General features: G+C 36.8%; 1 protein-coding gene across 2 annotated transcripts in view; it reads right to left on the reverse strand.

Annotated features, from left to right (window-relative positions):
- Positions 1–22,954, reverse strand: part of grik4 (glutamate receptor, ionotropic, kainate 4) — a 339,069-nt gene that overhangs the window by 43,436 nt on the left and 272,679 nt on the right. Inside the window, exons 11-13 of one of the 2 annotated variants that reach the window (XM_031906130.1) lie at positions 22,055–22,162; positions 15,258–15,473; positions 1,244–1,357 (exon numbers count right to left, since the gene is read on the reverse strand). In XM_031906130.1, coding sequence (XP_031761990.1) covers positions 1,244–1,357; positions 15,258–15,473; positions 22,055–22,162 — 438 coding nt within the window. The remainder of the gene's footprint in view (positions 1–1,243; positions 1,358–15,257; positions 15,474–22,054; positions 22,163–22,954) is intronic. The other variant, XM_004916121.4, reaches the window with a different exon arrangement.

The raw sequence follows: 22,954 nt of genomic DNA on the forward strand, positions 1-22,954 counted from the left end.
AGGTCTATGTAAATACAGTCATAAGCACTCACAGAAAAGCTCCACTATGTCCTCTATCAAAAGAAACACAGGATTTATTGTCTTCCTTTGTGTAAACATGTTCTTCAGTATCTGACTTTTGCTCTCAGAAAAATCCTTCATTTTTCAGCTCTCTCCTGTCTCCCTTCTTCTGCTCCCCCTCCTGTAAGAATTCACTCCCCCTCCCATCAGAATGTGTGATCTGAGCTACCAACGGCTAGAGCTTTGGCACAAAGCTACTGAGACCAAGCTAAAATGCCAGCTGCTATCTTAAGCAACAGAGGGAGCTTCTAGGGCTGTTTACTGCGGTATGGGAAAGCTTTTTATAGATTAAATATAGCATTCTAGGTAGCACTGATGTGGCTAATCTATTGGCAGTAAAATGCCAAAATTACTTTCCTTCTTCTTTATAAGGGCCAGTTCCTTTGATTTGGGCTAGTAGTTTGCATGTCTCCTGTGCAGAAAGGCCTTTTGTAACACAGCATTTATACGTAGCAACCACACCATATTACTCATCCTTAAACATCTAAATGATCTGTACATGATAAGATCACCTGTTCTTGTCCTACATTAATATTTTCGTTCATCTTTTCCAGAGTTGACTTTGTCCACAATTTCTGAAATGACAAGGTTTTTCCATGCCATTCCAGCATCCCTTATGCCATTGTTCTCTCATGAAATATCAGAAGTTTGAGCAGAATTCAGCACTGTAACTCCTCCTAACAATTTCTGCTGTTTCAAAGTAGCGAAGGTCACTTCATCTAACCGTAGTTGTAGAAATGCTGGCCAGCTGGGCCTGCCAGGCATTTTTATGCATTCATTGAAGCAAAATGGAATTTTATTTGCTTTGTTAATTCAGGAGCCAAAGCTATGAGACTGCACCTGCTTTCCTGGTTCACTTGCGATTCCCTTCTTCTGTCAGTTACCATCATACTGAGAAATCCTTTTATATATAAATCATTATTTTATAAGAATGGGCAATAAAGCTTTCTTTAAAGTCTACATATTGCAAATAACAAGCTGTCCCTTTTTTGTCCCTGCCTCAGAACCTGGTCATATTATTTGTGTCTAATCTTTCTAGCTGCAATATCAGTATAAAACCTTGCAATTTAATTATGAAAGCAGCAGATTTGCAAACCTCATTATTGTGTGCAATCAGTATGTAAGAATTAGCATGCAAATATGCCTAATGATTCCAGAGAGGAGATGCAATCAGGAGCCTTACCATATGAACGCGGTACAAGATGCTGATTCCTAAAGTCATGAATGGTTTGGAGAAATCAATCACCTTCTCTCTTTCAGCTGTAATTGTGAGGCCTGCAACAGCCAAATCTGCTTTCTGCAGAGAAATAGAAACATCAGGTCAGTGCACTAGGAGCCATGCCATCACTGGCTTAATAGAAGTATGACTGCAGCACATATACAAATATAACCACAGCTTACAGGAACAAAATAGGAACTTGTTAGCGAAAAGATAATTCCAGGAACTGGTAATGAAAGATATATTATAAAGATAGAAATAAGAGACTTTTTTTAACCATTTGAAAAACTCTTATTCATGTTTATTTCATTTTATACTCACTAATAAATTCTTATTAAATTCAGTCACAAGTAAATCTAATATGAAGTTCAGAGTAAAAACAGGCTGTCCATGGGCTACCATAATCACCTTGACAACAGCAATAGTATCTGCTACAATAGATATTTACAGGTTTTTTTGTTTTTTTTTTAAAAAACACATATTTTAAAGCAATATTTGGGTCATGGCTTTAATTGCTAAGACTTTGATTCTATAGCCATAGGCTTCAAAACAGATGTATGGTATTCACTGCAACATTAGGCTTTACACAACTCCTTGTGCCATGTGCTGGAACACTTACATCTATATTGCGCATCAATTGCCTGGGGCTACACAGCTTAAACAACTCTACTTAATAACTATTTTTGTCTTACAAAGGTTCTATCTTATTATTTTGCTTCACATAAATTACTTATGTGAAGCAAAATAATAGGAAAGAACCTATGTAAGACAAAAATAGTTTTACTAAGCCCCAGAGAGAAGCTAAATTTATACACTGTTACTGGGAGGGGTGTTTTCCTTAAAACAAAGGAGCATAAACAACATGCTGAGCATGATAGGATTGACACCCTACTTTTAGCTATGTTAAGTAAATAAGATTGTATGCTGCTTAGGTTCCTGCTCTTACCCAATACTTTTTTTTTAAATGTCACAGAAAAACAATGTAATAGCAGACAGATACCAAAGTAGTTAGAAGATTACTATTACTACATTACTATGACTCATTTATGCGGGGGGTCATATATACGAAAAATGTGGCAGTTACTTTAATTATCTGCTAAAAAGACCAATTAAATTGCAACTGTGTCCTTGTTAGGGCAATAGTTCTTCACCAGGTAAAACCCAGAGCTTTTACACAAGAAGTATTGAACAGAATTGTTGAAGAGAATTATTGAAGAGAATATTTCAGTTTTATTTTTCTAAAGATTTTCTAAACATTAAGTAATGTTACAAAAAGAAGAAGCTTACGTTCAATGCTTTAGTTCAGTGCTGTCCAACTGGCCCCCCACCTGTCTGGCTGCTTTGATGGCTTACCTTTGAGTTAGCATTAAATGGTATCAGTACTGAGATTAACTGCCCCCCCTGCATGGTTCTCACCTCAGATTCAGGCTGTAATCCCTCTGTATTGTTTAAAAATGTAATCCCCTATGTTTTTCACACCTTTTAGTTTCTGCATTGTTCACCCCCTGCAGTGTTCACACCTCAGGCTCAGACTGTAGTCACTCCCATTGTTCACTTCTTCACACCTCAGACATAGGTACTGTAGGCAGAGTATGGCACATACAGCCAGCATAGAGCAGGCAGAGTATGGCACACACAGGCAGCATAGGTCAGGGAGGGTATGGCACACAGGAAGGGTAGGGCAGGCAGAGTATGGCACACACAGTCAGGGTAGGGCAGGCAGAGTATGGCACACACAGGCAGCATAGGGCAGGCAGAGTATGGCACACACAGGAAGGGTAGGGCAGGCAGAGTATGGTACACACAGTAAGGGTAGGGCAGGCAGAGTATGGCACACACAGTAAGGGTAGGGCAGGCAGAGTATGGCACACACAGTAAGGGTAGGGCAGGCAGAGTATGGCACACACAGGAAGGGTAGGGCAGGCAGAGTATGGCACACACAGGCAGGTTAGGACAGGCAGAGTATGGCACACACAGACAGCATAGGACAGGCAGAGTGCTGCCTGTGTGGGCCATACTCTGCTTGCCCTATGCTGCTTGTGGGAGGTGAACCTGGCAGGGGTTTGTTGTGGGAGTTTGTTAGCAGTTGGAAATAGCCATTAAATGGTCCCAAAGGTGTGTAATTATGTACTGGGGGTTGCTCTGCTATTCACAGGGGAGGAGGAGGCATATGGAATTTAAGGGTATATCTTAATATGACATAATTCTTTCACATATGAATGATGGTTGATATCCCCACAGTAAGGACCAAGCATTTGGGATTTTGCTGTGCTACCACCATTGTGATAAAATGGGTGTGGTTTGAAGTGGGTGTGGTTTCAAAAAGGGGAGTGGTCAAAACTGGCTTCCATTAGCGGCCCTCCACCATGTATGCTAGAGAAATTTTGGCCCTCGGCACCGCAGAAGTTGGACAGCACTGCTTTAGTTCATATGGATGCAAAAGCAATACAAAACCTGCCCAGTTTGAACATTATGATTTAATCACTGGCCCTAATGGATTGTTTGGATCAGTCAGATCTGGCCCACAATTTTCATAACCAAACTAAGCAAATATAAACTCATTTAGTCTACTGACCAAATGGCCAGCTTACTTTACACCTTGATATATTTTTTCAAATAGATTACAGATTGCTCATTGCTCATTCACAGCAAACAGACTTTTAAGCAGTACTTTTTCTTGAACGCAAGAATGCCTGTCTTTGCTAATAAGGCAGCAAACGTAGCTTGCTATCTAAGAATGCCAGATATTTCTTATTATATATGTACTGTATATACAGTATATCCTCTCTGCGCACAGATTCTAGCCAAGCAAGTGTATAATTATTCTGCTATTTAGTCTTAAAACTACCCAGAGCTATACTGCATGGCAAAAACACCCATAGTAAAATGAATCTTAATTGCAGGATATATATCAGTAACTGGCTTTGTGATCCTGCTTAGTATATCGTTAATATTCAGAACATTGATACATTTAATTAACCTAGCCCTCATAGCACATACATAACTGACTACATTCAATCCAGAACTGAATGAAAGAGCTTAGCCTGCTAGGCATACTAATGAACATCAGACGACTATCCAACTGGGGAAATCTAGATTTCACCTCTATGACTTTCTACTCTCTACTTGACTCCACTACATTGAATCATATATTTTCATTTGTCAGCACACACCCTTACTCTGCCTTCTAGTTCTTCCCTCTCCCAATCATAATTTGTCTCCTGTGACTAACCATTTATAAGTAGTAATGTTTATGTTTCATATTTGCTAAATTATAACAGTGAAGCTGCCCATAGCAACCAATAAGTTCTTTTCTTTCATTTCTAACTGGTAATAAACTGATCAAAACTAATAGCTATTGAGTTTCTATGGGCAACATAGAACATACCAAATGAACCCTACTATGTGCTACAAGCATTTCCTTTCTGCATATTTGCATGTATACATGGGAGCTCTTTAAAGTCTTCAAAGACAGCAGTATAATAACAACTTCATTTGATGGCCACTTGTGATAATGACAATATATGCTTCATGCAAGGGCAGATTTAGAATATACCAAGCCACTTACCATTTCATTCTATAAGCTGTAAGCTAATGGTCTAAGGAACTCTTTTGAATAAATGAACTGTTTAACAGGCACTTTGATTAATGCTAATTCCCTAACTCCATGATCATCCCATTAAATGGAAAACATGCAATAAACAGAAAAAATGATTAGTGTGTGATCCTTGGCACAATCTATCTAGGACCATGTAAAATTCACTGATTATTGTTTTGGATGTCCCAATGAAAGATGCTTAGTAAATAAGACTTGTGTTGGCTCAAATGTCAAAATATAAAAGAAGTCTAGCGATTCATTTGCAAACTGTTTAATCAGGAATATTTTCTGATTCAGTAGGTTCTTCCTAATGGTACGGTTTCACAATAAGAAGTCTGAAGTAGTAGTTATCAAACTTTATTGGTTCAACCCCCCTGGAAAGACCAGCTTGTGTTCAGGGCCCCTCTTAAAACATAATAAGGCTACAAATATTGGAAAACATTGTGTGTATTAGCATGTATTCAGCCACAGTTCTAAAATTATATAGGATAGAAAATAAATCTTCACCCCAAATCTCACAATATTCAATCATCTACAAGAGAATATCTAGGGAAGTATAAGGGGCAGATTCATCAAGTACGAGCTTGAATCCTGAATGGGTAAAATTCGGATTAGATATGATAATTTCTGATGATTGAAAATGTCACGAAAATGCTTACAAAAAAATCGTAATAGTCACGATAATATCGTATTGGTGATCCGAAAGTCACAGAATTTTCATATCCGAACGATCGTAAGTCCCATAGGACTCAGTGGCACTCTACAGCTCCAACCTGATCCAAGGAAAGTCACGGTAAAGAAGCTTTAATGAATCCAAAACTTTTGTACTTGGCGCAACAATTTTGACGACCAAATTGTTGCGCAAATTGTCTCCAAGTACGACAAAAAAGTAGCTCATCTGCCACATCATAAATGTACAGTATATGCATACACTGGGCAATCCTGCATGGTATGCAACTTATCAACCCAAGAGCCAATGAAGAGATACCGATGGGGCAGGCATACATAGCATACAGGCCCAGACTAATCTGCAGATTCTCACAAATATCAGAGGGGCTGCTGTAAGATGCCAAACCAGTCACTAATTGCAGTTCCCATTGTCTTAAATGCACTCACACATACACTTTACACTTTTTCCATTCAAGCCAATAAGATCCATGGGAGTAACTGGAATATTAGATTTGTATTATTTGTTTATCTTTATACCACTGTCTTTAGCTTTATTTAAAAAGCTTTGTATGACTTACTATTGCTGGTGAAAATGTGCTAATCTGGTGCACACGAATCAGAATCAAGAAAACAAGAACCAGGAGGCGAAACCGAAGTTGGGCAATGAAAACAAGCACAAGCGCCTTTAAATATTTGAAATTTGCGCCTTGCACGATGGTGTCATGCGGCGCGCTGGGTTTAAAAGGACGCGCGCACGACGAGGCAGGTGTCCTCGCCACCCCACTGGACCACCAGGTATTATTACAATGATGCAGTGTTCAGAAATATTCAAAAGAGTGAATTAATTCCATCAGGAACAAAAATTATTGTATGTGCCAAAAGGGTATAATTAAAGTCTATGTAATCCTATAATGACTGTATCCATTTCACATTTTCATTTGAATATACATTAAAGACAGCATTATGCTTTGCCATATGGATAATAAACTTACTAGGAAAGTATACAGATTCTTGCAATGTTTTATATACCTCTATGGTTATTAATAGTGTGTATTGGTTTTTGCCTGTGGACTTCTGTCATTTTTTTCTCTGTTATGATTTCTGCTGTGTTTGAATAAAAAATAGAGCCCTGTTGCAGCATGGCTAAACTATGCATCCTACTTCAAGCCTTCCTGTTGCATGATTTTTTCTGTTCGTATAAGGCTTCAAGAACATACCTGAGGCCCAGGTAGGAGTCAAACAAAGAGATTCCAAAGGGTGGGTTAGTAATCAAAAACACAGTGGAGGTCATTTATATTTAAGTTTGCGCAGTGCATATTTATTTCACAAATGGTTGTTTGCGCATGTTTTTTCCTAAATACTTAAATTTTGGACTACTCTTCCTTTTTTTGCAAATCACAGTCAAATGCGAATTGCACAAAAACTTCACAAATGAGATATGTGTGAATATAACGCAGATTTTCTCTTTGCAAGTTTAAATTCCCAATTTGCAAAATATTTTTTCCGCCATTAAAGTTGTGTTGTATTTTGGACGCAGAGTGTGCGCAGAAATATTCACAATTTGCGAATAATCCAGATTTAATATTCGCTCTGCAAATAAACTTTTTGCCATTATGTTTGCACATTAAATGCACCGATTTTGTCCAACTTTATAAATATAAACACGGACAGGGCAAATATGTTCGAATAATTCTGCACTGCAGGAATTTTACTAATGGTGTATTTTCGACAACTTTTTCGTATTTTTTGCGACTTTGCGACAAAAATTGTGCAACAAAATCGTATTGTCGTGCCGTGTACGAAAGTTTCGGATTCATTCAAGCTTCGTTATTGTGACTTTTCTTGGGCTGCACAGTGCCATTGATTCCTATGGGAGGCTTCCAAAATCATGCACAGAAGGAACAGTCGGAAAGGTTTTCCTGCATTTTACAATCGTTCGGATACGAAAATTTTGTGACTTTCGGATCGCCAATACAATATTATCGTGACTAATACGATTTTTCCGTAATTACACCTGTAGCAACCTTTACACGTTTTATTATATAAACCATAATGTTTTTCAATTTTGCTATTGATTAAAGATTGTATTAAAGATTGTTATTTAGCACCTAGGAAAAAAACCCTTTCGGCAAATTGAAGCACAACAATTAACAACTCACACTTTAAAATAATAAAAGTAAGATACTTATCCTTTTTGTTGCATAAATCAGCAATCAGTCTTAAAACTAACTTCTAAATTCTTACCATTATGCCTAAACTTCCCACTTTCAAGATGTTTCTTCCAGTGCTCCTCTTCCTCTGCAATGTACTACCATTCTGAACTTGCTGATCCCTTTCATGCATTCAGACATTTGGAAAATATCTTATTTGTATCTTTCCTACATGAATATTAATATCAGTTTTGATCTCTGTATGTTTTTATGCAAGCATCATTTTAGTAACCTTCCCTGAAAATATGTTCCGTACATTAATATATTTCCACAGATTCAAGCTCCAGATCTTAATACAATTCTCTGTTGAATCAGACCGAAGACAGAGTCAATCACAATGTCTCTATTTGTAGCCCTGAAGCCCATTTATGTACAGCCAGTGCACTGGTGACTTTTATCATTATGCCTCACTCTACTGCCTGCTCATTTTAAGGTTCTGAGATATCTAAGCTTTTTTTTACTTTATATTTAGCAGTGTCTGCAGTCATATATTTTAAATAAAGTCATAAATATGAGTATGAAATACGATCATATACACATATATTACATCATATCTCAGAATTTGAATCCAATGTAATGTTGCACATTGTCCATTAAAGCACATTTAAAGCATGTTTAGAGGAAGGGCCCCTTTAACTACTGCCTCCTGGAAACACAGGTTGTACTTTGCATTAGAAAGAGGGAGGTCATATTTTGCATTATAAAGAGGGCAACCTTTAATACAATTTTTGATGAACATTTGTTAAAATAATTAAAGGGGCAGTTTACACCCCCCCCCCCTTTTCAATTTCTGCCAAACATTTTTTTTTCCTAATGTTTTAATTATGTTTTGGGTTTTTTTTAGTATTATGTTTTTTTTTTTTTTAGTATATGTCCATTGTCTGTGAACAAGTAATATGATTATCTACCTTTTAAGGACCAAACATGGAGTAATTCCCCTATTTGCTCTGTTTAACTCAAATAATAGCTAAAATGATATATTATTTGTGAATAAAACTATATTACTGTTTTGTACAAGTCCAATTTACTGAACTCATGTTGAAGAAGGGGGAATTCTGTCCCCTCGAGTTGGTGGTGTAGTGAGTGTAGTGATAAATGGGGACGATAAAAAGAAAGAGTGTTGTAGCTGTATAAAAATCACAAGTACAAAAGAAGAAGAATACAGTCGATGGAGATTTTCCATAATTAAGTTACTGTATTCTATCACTTTGCAAATTGCCATTAAAGTGCATTTCTATAGCTTACATTTTTCTACGTGTGAAATGTCTTTTTGATATTTTGCTAAACAAGTAATTTAAGGGAGGCTATTATGTGACAAAAATATTTACACACAATCTAGATTTGTATCAAAATAAATGTATTTTGATAAAAATAAACTCTCAGTTTAGTTTATGTATTAATGTGTATTACATATGGAGGCTATTACGGGTATTTTACAATGCTTCACTTTTTGGCTCCCAAACCTTCTTTCCTTCAATTTCTCCAGTAGCGTGTTATCTTTAATATCAATATCTTTAAAGATAACACACTATATTGTATAAGAGTACAGTATATTATTAAATATAACACACTATATTGTATAAGAGTACACTATATTATTAAAGATAACACGCTATATTGTATAAGAGTAGAGTATATTATTAAAGATAACACACTATATTGTATAAGAGTACAGTATATTATTAAACATAACATACTATATTGTATAAGAGTACAGTATATTATTAAATATAACACACTATATTGTATAAGAGTACAGTATATTATTAAATATAACACACTATATTGTATAAGAGTACACTATATTATTGAAGATAACACTATAGGGTATAAGAGCACACTGTATGATTAAACATAATACACTATAGGACACGTTTGTGTTAATTTTGTCTCTTATCTCATGGAGAAATTGAAGGAAATAAAGTTTGGGAACCCAAAAGGGAAGGGCCGCATCCATTGCTTTTTTCATATTTGGCCATGGTATATCATGGTATAGAAATAAATCTACATTAACTATGTTACTATGTTACTATGAAGCTACTCGGATAAGTGGTGAAACCAGCACCGAATTTGTTATTCGCGACCCCAACCCCTCCCCCCGCGCGCATGCACATCCATTTAAACTCACATTGGGAGCAGTGGGGAGAGGTCCCCGTTGTGCCGTGTGTGAGCAATATGTCAGCACAGCTTGGGCAGCATGCGCCCCAAAATTTGTGCCGCCCTAGGCCTGGGCCTTTGTGGCCAGGCTACAAATCCGGACCTGGGTGAAGCATCTTCAATGATTATTCAGCAAGTCCAATTCTAATTTTATAACTACCAGTTAGAATATTAGTTCTTTGACTACTATGGTTGCATTCCAAACCATTGGGTTGAATTCTCTACAGTCAAAGAAGGTTTTTTTAAGTGAAAAATGTGTGTGCTAAGAAAATAAAAAAGCAGACTTTTCTTTTGATTATGTTCTCTTTTGATTAGTTTTTTTTTTTGTAAAATGCAGGGCTTCATGCACAGAGATGCACAGCATGGTATACTGTAAGTGCTGCCATTACTCTCAACAGGCTATAGCCAGGCATGCTGTTTGAGTTGGCTCATTGCAGACCGCCTTGGGTGACTTGAGTTGTGGAAGTAAGCATAAGTAAAAAAATGCACAAAATGCAAATCACCCTCAAAAAACGTACACAACAAATATGACTTTTGCAATGGATTTCTATTTACTACTGTATTTCCCGTTCAAATTGAATTAATGTGTTTTATTTACCTCCTTTTGTACTTTTCTTAGCAGCATCTAATACATCAGTTGTAACCTCTTAATTATGGTCAATATACAGTAAAAGGACAATTTATAGAGTGAATGTATTAAAAAATGTATTTAAAGATATAATCAGAGATATTTTATCTATGCTCCATTGTACAGTAGATGGAAGTACAGCAAATTTACCTGAGCTTTCTTTGCATCAATATCTTATCAATATGTTATCAAAATTTTTAGCGAATCAGAGATCTCTTAGAGACAGATCTTCTTATTCTAAATGTACATTATTGTGATAGCCTTAAAGACTTGCTACCTTCCCGTTGTTCTGCTGGGAGGGGGGTGATATCACTCCAACTTGCAGCTCAGCAGTAAAGTGTGACTGAAGTTTATCAGAGCATAGGACACATGGCTATGGCACTCTGGGAAATAAAGAATATGGCTAACCTCATGTGAAATTTCAAAATTAAATAAAAAAAAAAAAACTTGCGTTTCTGAAAAATGGATTTCAATGCAGGATTCTGCTGGAGAAGCTCTATTAAATGATGTGGTTTTTTTTTAAAAAAGCATGGTTTCCCATGACAGTATTCCTTTAATGGTAGAACAGTCACAGACATTAGATTGCCATGGTTTCGTTGAACTAATTCAGTTAGGTGTTGGCTGAAACAGATGTGTAAAAGAATGATCCAGTCACAATGTTACCATGATTCTCACTGAGATCTTTAAATGTTCATGAACAGAAGTGTGAATTGTTATGAAACCACCGGTGTTAGGCTTTCAAAGTGGCATTGTATGTTGCTGACAAGCGATGTTGCAGGCACCCTCCTCTGTTCAGGAATAGTTTTCTATCATCTATCCATCCATAGATAGGCAAAGACAGGCCCAGAATGGCAATCTGTAGATTCTGGCAAATATCAGACCTGGTCAAAGCCACAAAGGCTAGGGCCCATATGCTCTGTATAAAAATAAATAAAAAATACATATTTCTATATAGGAGGAATGTTAAACCAGTGGCCATGGGTATACTCAAAGGACCCAGAAAAAATGTGTGTGTGTGTGTTTTTTTTTTTTTTTAATTCGCCAGGTTTCTTTTCATCATTTTCCCATCATGTGTACCCAGCAAAGCAACCTATCCATCACCTGGCATCACAAGGGCAACATGGGAAGTTTAGAATCTGCAACATGACAAATAAAAGGAGTCAATAAATAGAGAAAGAAATAGTTGGTAGTGATGAACCTATGTTCTCACCAGATATAGAATGAAATTCCGCTATCTTCAAATATTTTTGCTAAACTGCTGAAAACATTTGCGTCCAAAATTTTTGCTGTGAAAAAAGTTGGCATATAAAAACATCCATAGACTCCAATATATTTTGTATGGAACAAGTATCTGTGAAAAAAATTTGATGCGAGAAAGTCACTGCAAAGAACACCCACTAACTTCAATGTGTTTTGTAAATTTTTAGCTGTTTTGCAAATGTTCTCACTGTTTCTTGAGTTTATTTTCCAAATTATCATGTTGACCTACTTAACGTTTTTGTCTCTTGCCTTCTGATTATTTATTCTTTTTACCAGTCCTCTTGTTTTTTTGTTCATTGAATAACAATTTAAACATTAGGTCATCATGACAAACAAGGCATTTGCCTTTTATCAATATATGAATCCCTATTACCTGCACATGTAAGCTAGAACAAGCTGTCCACCCCTAGCAATAAAGTCACATAGTAAAACTTATGAGAAGTTCTAAGAAAGCTTGTGACAAGCCTGTCAGTTAGTGAGTAGCTGAATTGGTTTGGCAAGTCTAAAACGGCAAACTGAGCCAGTAACACCTCAGGTTTTTAAAGTGCAAGAAAATAAATATACAATCAGCTTGTAATATTTCCTTAAGCCAAATCCATATTGAAAATAGAAAATGAATCTATTTCCACCAATAACAAAAACGTGCAAAAATAAATCTCAAAGAAACCAGTATGCATCTCTCCATATTAAGTTTGCTTCATATAATGCAGCTTCTCTCTTTACTATTTCTGGCCTCTATGCTCAAGCAAAGAATTTGACAGTCTTGGTTGCCACGAAACAAACATGGGGTTTTCTCACAGCAGTACCAGGTCAGCAAGCTGGGTTAAGTGCACTGAACGATGTAAAGTGTTTTCAATCACTAATCTTAGCAACAGTAAGGATGATACTTGATTTTACCTTGATCAAGGAATACAAGATTTTCTGTGAACCACTGGTATCTAACTATATAAAGTTCTAGATACATTTTTTATGAGACAGATCTTTTTAGATAGAAAGAAAAAATATTTGGAAAGTAGAAGAAAAAGCAATATTACCTGTTGCAAAATTGATTTAATGGATACGTTTATTGGAGACAGTAAGTTAGGTAACTAGAGAATAAAACAGGCATATACAGTGAAATATAATAGTTGTGTTAAAAACAATAGAATATATGCTTACTAATTGTCAAAAGTCATCTGCAAAGGTCTTAGGTGTAAGATGATGTAATATGTTTCATTTTCATAAGAATAAATCTATTTACTTTGATTGTTCAAAATTAACCATAACGCGTGACCAGATGATACACACACATCTATATTATACTCAGTATTGATCTTAAGATAGAAATATTCTTGGAAATTCTTTTCAAGAAGTCATCCAAGCCAATTAATAGAATCTACCATCAATACATCCCCCAGCAGGGCATTCCAAAAACTCATTGCCCTCACCATGAAGAACTATTTTCGCTGATGCAAATAGCTCAGTTCCTCAAGTCTAATAAGTCTAAAGGGTTGTCCTCTGGTTCTTTCTTATTTTCAATGTAAAAAAGATCCCCCACTATCTGTCTATACTGTCATCTAATGTACTTGTAAAGCATAATCATGTCCCTTCATACCCACCTTTTCTCCAGAAAACAAAACACCAACAATAGTTGGTTTAGAAGGGAACTAAACACCACTCCAGGCCCCCTCTATGAGCCCCCTCTCTGCTTCCTCAGTGCATCACCTGCCACCATCAAAGGTGTCCCTATGTGTGTGCCTGATATAAACATGCAGTGGGGTCTCGTGCCATTTCAGATACTTTTCTGTTTAAGCTGCCAGCATATACAGTCGTAGCTTTGTCCAAGATAGATATATACCCCTGTGTACTAAGAGAGCTAAATTTAGTTTAACCTATTCCACTATAACTGGCTATAGTGCCATTCTCAACCTAGTTCTCAACCTAGTACTTACAGGCCTCATATCTATAAAGGGCAAATTATTTGAGGGTTTATTAGCAGCAACAATGAAAATTATGCCTGGGAAAAAAGTAATTAAATGTAACACAGGTATGGGACCTGCTATCCAGAATGCTTGGGACATGGGGTTTTCAGGATTGTTAATTATATCATAGTTGGGATCAAGTACAAGGTACTGTTTTATTATTACAGAGATTTTTTTTAAATTTTAAATGATTTGATTATAGTGTAATCTATGGGAAATGGCATTCCTGTAATTCTGAGCTTTTTGCATAACCGGTTTCTGTATAATGGGCCCCATACCTGTAGTAATAGTAATGATGGACATATATCAACTAATTTACTTGCTTTTTCAGATGTAGAAAGTTGTACAGTAGTTTTGCAGTAGATGTGATCTACTTAGATTCTGTCAAGATATATAGTAACACATAGTAGTTTATGCTAAAAAAAGACACACACAGGTTCAACTTTTTTTCCAAATAAAACCTGTCCAACTGTTAGATAACCCAAAGAAAGCATACAGCCCCACATGAAGATGTTTCAAGTTTTCCTCAACAGAAAAAATACCTTCCTAACTCCAAAAGGGCAGTCAGACCAGACCCTGGATAATATTGTTCAGTTGCCTCATGCCCTAGTATAGTGCAAATAGCGGCATAAATATTTTTTTTCTAGCAACCAATGGTTGTCAATTAGTCAGTATATGAAAGTGCATATAAGAATTTCCATATATTCTGCCTTACTCTAGGACTTAAGGAGTCCAGATATAACCACATTTTGCTGGTTCAAGTGCAGTAAAAGAGTATAGTGTACATACAAGTGTTATGAAGAATTTTTCATTTTATGTACTATAACAGGGGTGCCCAGACTTTGTCACTTTGATCTACTCTTGCCACCAGGCCTCTGTCATGAGATCTACCACAGTTAAAATTGTGTGACATCTATCATTTGGTGCAAAAAGCAAGAGAAAGCATCAATCGATGTTTAACAAATACACATAGCAATATATAAATGTAGTGCCAGATTTACATTTAATGCCCACATAAAATTATTCAAGTGCCAACTTCATGTTTAATGTGAAAGGATTGTAGTAGTACTTACCTTCTTGATGGCCCACTTTGTTGTCTGCACATAGAAACATATATAAAGTAGGAACAAATATATACAGCGGGCCTAGTGGGGACAATCTTCTATACTGGGATGAAACTACAAAGACGGATGGCTTGAGCAGCCGCACTCAAAAGCTCCAGTATGCTGGGGGAAAAATGAAGTGGCGGGATGTCATCCCCTGCATTCCACCTCAAGTTCCAGAAACTTTAAACCAGTACCAGAAACGTTAAAATGATCTACTCATATACTGCGATCTACTATAATATCTCCATGAAGAATAAGGTAGGCATGTAAATATTCATTTTAATGCCAAGGAATCAGGTTTGTACAATTGGATATTATATATTTCTGCCTATATTGTGTTTGTGATAAAAGTTATTTTGCCAGGAATATTCATCCTGTGTTTTGCTTACCCTGGAAATTAGCTCTCCAACCATGCCAGTCCAGGTGCCATTCAGCTCTGGGACACCATAAACACCATCAGCAACCAGGCGGATTTTGTAATTGAATCGCAGGATGGCAGCAAGCTCCTTTAGCATGTCTACACAAAAACCTTCATACCGGTCGTTACCCTCTAATTCCTGATGGTTTGCTTTCAACATGAGGTATGGATTTTCCTGCAAAAAAAACTGGGCATGGTCATTATATTTCCCCTTAGATTTTTTGTGCCTTTAACTGGACATAGATATGATAATACCTTTTGCCATGCAGCTGTATCTTTTTAACTTAATACTACAAAAAGGAACAAGTTTTTCACCAGGTATTTTTTAGCTGATATTTCAGTACAGTACATTTCTAAGGGCTTTGCTCTATTACAGACAGATTCTACAATCATCTTCAAGGGGACCCATCAGTTTCAAATCTGTCTGGATTTTTTTAACAAGCAATTATGATTAACTCTATAATTTTAATAACTATGAAGTATGCCATTTCCTTAGTAAAATATAAAAGAATATGTAATGTCCTTTGTAAGATATTCCCTCTGCTCTGAGATCGGACATCACTACCTAAATTTTATGAAAAGAAAAATAATTTTAAGCAACTTTGCAATATACATCAATTAAAAAATCTGCATTCATGATTTTTGAAGTAATAATATATTTTGGAACAATTACCCAAGTCTGGCCCCCTGTTGTAACAGTAGTCGACTGTCCTCAACCTGCCTTCAGCCTACATCCTCCAAACCCCACAATTCCCTGCCAATGTGAAGTCAATAAGGAAGGGAACATCACAGTGCAATGCATTGTGGGTTATATAGTTCCTGCATGCTGTCTGTAAGCTGTGAAGAAGTTGTTATAATTTGTAACATGAGTATTTTAGTCTCCTTCCCTTCCAGGATTTCAAATAATGCAGAACGAGAAGAACTGTTTTGCAGCAGGATTTCAGTATATAAAAACTGTATTTATTCATACTTTTTGAAGGAACAGATTACAGTGATAGTGGTATATTAGGGGTTTCTGTATTGTGTGGGGCTCTTTAACAAATTTTGGTTCAGAAGCTGGAGCTCCCCTATAAAGATTATAGCTGAAACTGTCTTTCCTTTTTATTGACACTGCCCTCTGTAAAGCTTTTGAAAACCCTACCTATATTTGAGTATATCCTATTATATAATGATTTCATTACATGGACTAGTGTAAGGAATTGTGGGAGTCCAGGCCAATAATATCTAAATACTTTATGCTGCATAACCTTGAACTCCAACACAAAGCACCAATAATAGATAATGAGCATCTATTTAAAACACCCACACAACACATAAACCTTTAGACAACCTAAAGATTAATTTATTCCTATATAGTTGTCAAATGCGAATGTACACACTGTCAATACAGTGTTGTTTTTGCACATTCTCTCCTATGGCAATTTCCATTTGGTGTATTAACTCCCTAGATGCCTGGCATGGCATAAATCTGTACAACTGCTGCAACAAAGTGCATGGGACGTCTGTCTGCAGCAAATGTACATAATGACTTATTGCAAACCTAGGTCAGCAGACAAACTTCCTTAAAGGGGAAATACACCCCTTTTTTTGAGATAAAAAATAATTCATTTGGGACTATGAAAAAGGTTCATAAACACTACCAGCCTAAATACCTGATTACTTCTCACAGTGTAGTGCAATGCCTCCCTTACCTTGTTCCATTGTCAAGTGATGGATTTGTGTGCAAATAAAGTTACACATACAAATAAGCACAAAGTTACCATCTAAGTTCCAACTTTTGCTATTAGGGTCTAGTACAAGTGTAACTTTTGGGCTTTCCTTTCCCGACATATTAAATAATAAAAAGGATAGTATTATGCTAAACATTTTTTATTAAAGGGTTCTCCTGCTGGGTAGTGGTTGCTGTATTCATGTATAGATGTTTTACTGAACTTAATCTCCAATTAAGCCAGAAAGCCTTTGGCTGCAACCTTCTGGACTAAAAATGCATGTAGGAGGTCACTATAACCTGGAATATGTATTCCAGCTGCTTCTCTCACCTTCAACTAGCCCTTACGGCAGATTGCTATGCATAACTGTTGGGGACACTGACTGATGACAGGTAAGATCTGAAAGGGACACCTAAGTTCAGGTCCAGACTGGGATTTAAAATAGACGTTGGTATTATATATATGCAGTGTCTTCTACTGATGTAGAACCTACAGTGAGTTTATGGCATCTCAAAGTAGCCCTCTGCTGTCAGTTTGGACTGGCTTAAGACCCCAAAGGTGTCACCTGAGAGACAACCCAAGGCAGGTGAGCTGAGATGGTAAATATACAGATATATTAAACAATATAGAAGTGTTGCATAAATTATATATGCATATAAACTATTCTGTGTTAAAGGTAAAAGGGTGTACTCATGATTTCAATGCTGTCCACACAGCATTCAAATCATGGGTGTGAGTCTTGCTATATAACATAAGGTTTCATACATAACATAACACAATATATTACAGGGGTAGCGTACATGCAGTGCTGGAAACTGTATTATTTAGTTAAGCATAACATGCAATATTAACCAAGATAGCATGTGGAGAATGTGAAAGCGAAAGCAACTGTAAGAATACAAAATCACTGTTTAGTGTAAATAATGGAGAATTAGGGGAATTGTAATTCACTAACATGAAAAGTGCTACATTAGTAAAGTCCTACAACTTTGGTTGGACCTACCGAAAGGTGAACATCCCCTTTAAGTAAAATAGCAGCTGTAATTTCCCTTCTTTAACTCTCATGATGTTATCACTATTGTGCAAGGAAGCAGAGCAACAAGAAGCAAAATAACTAACCATGGTTGTTTTTAACAGAGCTACTAGCACAGGAGGAGGAATGTAGGAGGAGAGGCTCTTAAAGCCTGACATTAGATGGAAAGTCCCTAAGCAACTGTCATAGATGAGGAGATCATGCTTTAAACAGAGATCTGTATAGGCAAATTCATTTATAAAATCAATTTTGTTTTTAATGGATTTCATTTTTTTTAATTAAAAATCATGGGTTCACTTTGCCATTTATTAGCCATTCCGAAAGAAAACATTTTTGACCACTAAAAATGCCAATGGAGTTCTGAAGCTTGTGCCATTAACAATAGTGTTTAAGAAAGCACCACAGCAAAATAAGGTGAAGCGATAAGTAACAGTGACCCATGCATGTATTCCCGCACTGATATTCTCTCTTGTCACAGGCTTTTGCAGTTACTTGTACTTTTATAATGATTGCTGCCACAGGCTGATTTTTTTTGTTAAGAGAAACAAGCTGAAAAATCTTTAATTTAATTTTTACTCTCTTTGAACACAAAAATTTGACCTTTTTGTAACAAAAATGTGGGTTTTCACTGTTATTAAACTGGGATTGAGTTTTGTTGATAGAGATGTGCCTCCTAAATAAAAGATTTTTTCATTTGATATTAACCAAAACAAAAGGCTTCTGCAATGGAGGTGTTACATATCTACCATGTATGTACCATGTATTCTTTAAAAATGTACAACTTGCATGACCCCCAGTTCTGGCAAGCAAACTGACCTCAACTGTCATGGTTGACAAGTCAGAGCAGCACAATTTGGCTATCCATACATGTGAAAAAGTTGTACAAACATCTATTTGTCTCATATAGGTCCCATACTGTTCCTTATTACATTTGGCCCTAAATATGGTAAGTATAGTTACAAATAATCAGATAATACATTCTCTTAGTAGATTTATACTATGGTGAGCCAAACTGCAAAAAGGTCCCTTTATCCAGAAGACTCCAGTTCCCAGGCATTCCGGGTAACAGGTCCCATACCTGTATATGATAAGTTATGCCTGATATATTACTGCCTGTGATATAAATATTCATAGTTACATAGTTACATAGTTACATAGTTACATAGGGTTGAAAAAAGACCTGTGTCCATCAAGTTCAACCCATCCAAGTAAACCCAGCACACCTAACCCACACCTACCAATCTATACTCACATACATAAACTATAAATACAACCACTAGTACTAACTGTAGATATTAGTATCACAATAGCCTTGGATATTCTGATTGATCAAGAACTCATCCAGGCCCCTCTTAAAGGCATTAACAGAATCTGCCATTACCACATCACTAGGAAGGGCATTCCATAACCTCACTGCCCTCACCGTGAAAAACCACCTACGCTGCTTCAAATGGAAGCTCCGTTCCTCTAATCTAAAGGGGTGACCTCTGGTGCGTTGATTGTTTTTATGGGAAAAAAGAACATCCCCCAACTGCCTATAATCCCCTCTAATGTACTTGTACAGAGTAATCATGTCCCCTCGCAAGCGCCTCTTTTCCAGAGAAAACAACCCCAACCTCGACAGTCTAACCTCATAGTTTAAATCTTCCATCCCCTTAACCAGTTTAGTTGCACGTCTCTGCACTCTCTCCAGCTCATTAATATCCTTCTTAAGGACTGGAGCCCAAAACTGCACTGCATACTCAAGGTGAGGCCTTACCAGGGACCTATAAAGGGGCAAAATTATGTTCTCATCCCTTGAGTCAATGCCCTTTTTTATACAAGACAGCACTTTATTTGCTTTAGTAGCCACAGAATGACACTGCCTGGAATTAGACAACTTGTTATCAACAAAAACCCCTAGATCCTTCTCCATTAAGGAAACCCCCAACACACTACCATTCAGTAGATAGTTTGCGTTTATATTATTTCTACCAAAGTGCATAACTTTGCACTTATCAACATTGAACCTCATTTTCCAGTTTGCTGCCCAGTTATCTAATTTTGTCAAATCGCTCTGCAAAGCGGCAGCATCCTGCATGGAACTTATAGTTTTGCACAATTTAGTGTCATCAGCAAAAATAGAAACAATACTGTCTATGCCCACCTCCAGGTCATTAATAAACAAGTTAAACAGCAAAGGCCCAAGGACTGACCCCTGCGGTACTCCACTAACCACACTGGTCCAATTAGAAAATGTTCCATTTACAACCACTCTTTGTACTCTATCCTTCAGCCAGTTCTCTATCCAATTACAAATATTATGTTCTAGGCCAATATTCCTTAATTTGATCATTAACCTTCTGTGAGGTACTGTATCAAACGCTTTAGCAAAGTCCAAGTAGATGACATCAACTGCCATTCCAGCATCAAGGTTCCTACTCACCTCCTCATAAAAGGCAACTAAATTAGTCTGGCAAGATCTGTTACGCATAAAACCATGCTGGCACAAACTAATAGTATTGTGAACTGCAATGTATTCAAGTACCCTATCCCTTATTACCCCTTCCAAAAGTTTTCCTACTACTGATGTCAGACTAACAGGCCTATAGTTTTCAGGCTGAGAACGGGATCCCTTTTTAAATAACGGCACCACATTAGCAATCCGCCAGTCTCTTGGCACCATGCCAGACCTCAATGAATCCTGAAAAATTAAGTGAAGAGGTTTGGCAATCACAGCGCTCAGCTCATTTAATACCCTGGGATGAATCCCATCCGGCCCTGGACCTTTGTTTACCTTTACATGTTCAAGTCTCTTTTGAATTTCCTCCCGAGTGACCCATGCGTCAGTAGCTAAATTACTAGAACTGGGCATATTACAAGGGAAGCCTTCATTATCTGGCTCCTCAGATGTATAGACAGATGAAAAATAAGAGTTCAAAATTTCAGCTTTTTCCCCGTTTTCATCAACCAACGTACCCCCCCGTGATAATAAAGTTCCCACCCCTTCTTGCTTCATTTTTTTACTATTCACATAATTAAAAAATAATTTTGGATTCTTTTTACTCCTAGCAGCAATATCCCTTTCCATCTCTATTTTAGCTTGCCTGATAGCTTTTTTGCATGCTTTATTTGCTTCCTTGTACCTGATGAAAGTTTCTGCTGTCCCAGCTAACTTGAATGCCCTAAAAGCACGTTTTTTCTTACCAACCTCGACAATAACACTTTTATTCAGCCATAAAGGTTTTGCTTTGCGATGCCTCTCCTTGCTTACTAGGGGGATATGTAAAATAAACTAATTTTTTTCATATATTAAATGGGCCAAATTTAACACAAAGAGAAAACCTAATTCACTTGCAGGTTTTCCCATAGACTTAAATTGAGTTTTCATATCATAAATGATGAGGTAATTTTTTCTCATCAGAGAAAAAGTCTATGGGATCATGCAGACTTAAAGGAACAGTAACACCAAAAAATTAAAGAGCTTTAAAGTAATAAAAATATAATGCACTGTTGCCCTGCACTGGTAAAACTGGTGTATTTGCTACAGTAACACTACTATAATTTATATAATAAGCTGCTGTGTAGCCATGGGGGCAGCCATTCAAGCTGGAAAAAAGGAGAAAAGGCACAGGTTACATAGCAGATAACAGATAAGTTCTGTAGAATACAATAGTGTTTTTTCTGTTATCTGCTATGTGCCTGTGCCTTTTCTCCTTTGAATGGCTGCCTCCATGGCTACATAGCAGCGTATTTATATAAATTATAGTAGACTTTCTGAAGTAAACACACAACTTTTACCAGTGCAGGGCAGCAGCACATTATATTTTAGTTACTTTTATACACTTTCATTTTTTGGTGTTACTGTTCCTTTAAATTAGATGTGTTTCTCATTGAACTGAATCTGGTCCATTGTTTCCTATCAGCAATGTATCAAGAACACAAATAATACACAATATAATAAAACAGTAGTAAAACATATACTCATATTAGGCATTTTTCTGTATTTGTATGCAAGACCAAAAACCCAGAAAAGATGTGACTTACTAGGATAGTTGTGACTATAAGGGTCTTGTTAACCAAAGTGTCTGAGGCATTTGGTGAAAAATATCTCTTATCCATGTTGAGACCATTTGTGACGTGCCATTGTCCAATCTAGAAGGAAAACAACAGATGAGTTGCCTGATCTCCAGCAAATGTAATACAGTAAATGGAAGCCCTGACACATAGATTGCAAGATGTCCACTCTTACAATATGCTGTATGCTGTTTCTATCATAACTGATCACTTTATTTCCTGCTGAGAAAATCTATTCAGTGTGTCATTTCTTTTCTACTTTATAGTTATAAACTTTATAAACTTTTTTAACTTTTTAGCATTTTGCAATTGTTGGCTTTTTCTTTGCCCTTGTGTCAAGCCATACAAACCCAATGCTGATTGTGATTCTAGGATTGTAAACTATTTATTCGAGGGATGTACATTACTGAGCTTCTGTTGTTGTCTACCTACAAATCACTGAATCATTAAACAGCCTTTGGGGAGCGTAATTGGACAGCTGGAAGGTTGCAGGATTGTGCTCTGTGTACCACATGCACACCTCCAGCAACTGTTTAACTATTAGCCCAACCATATGCTGGCATACTTTGAACTGCTAATCCCAGCATCCATTAACAATTGGTGCTCGTTAAAAGCTGGGAGTTATATCACAACAACACATGGAGGACTATGTGTAGGTTACCTTTTATAGTATACTTTTATACTGTACAGAACTGCTTCTTCTGGTACTGTTAAGCTTAGGCTACTGCCAAAAAGGGCTGATTCTAGCATTGTGGAATTTGGCACTAAAATGCATGGGTATACATTTCAGCTCCAAAATCTGCTTCATGTGCCTATAGCTGGGTTGATGCAGTGGCTGAAGGTGCTGGGGCTAATCTCCAGCCTACGTTT

Source organism: Xenopus tropicalis, chromosome 7 (assembly GCF_000004195.4).
Source record: "Xenopus tropicalis strain Nigerian chromosome 7, UCB_Xtro_10.0, whole genome shotgun sequence".
Lineage (NCBI taxonomy): Eukaryota > Metazoa > Chordata > Amphibia > Anura > Pipidae > Xenopus > Xenopus tropicalis.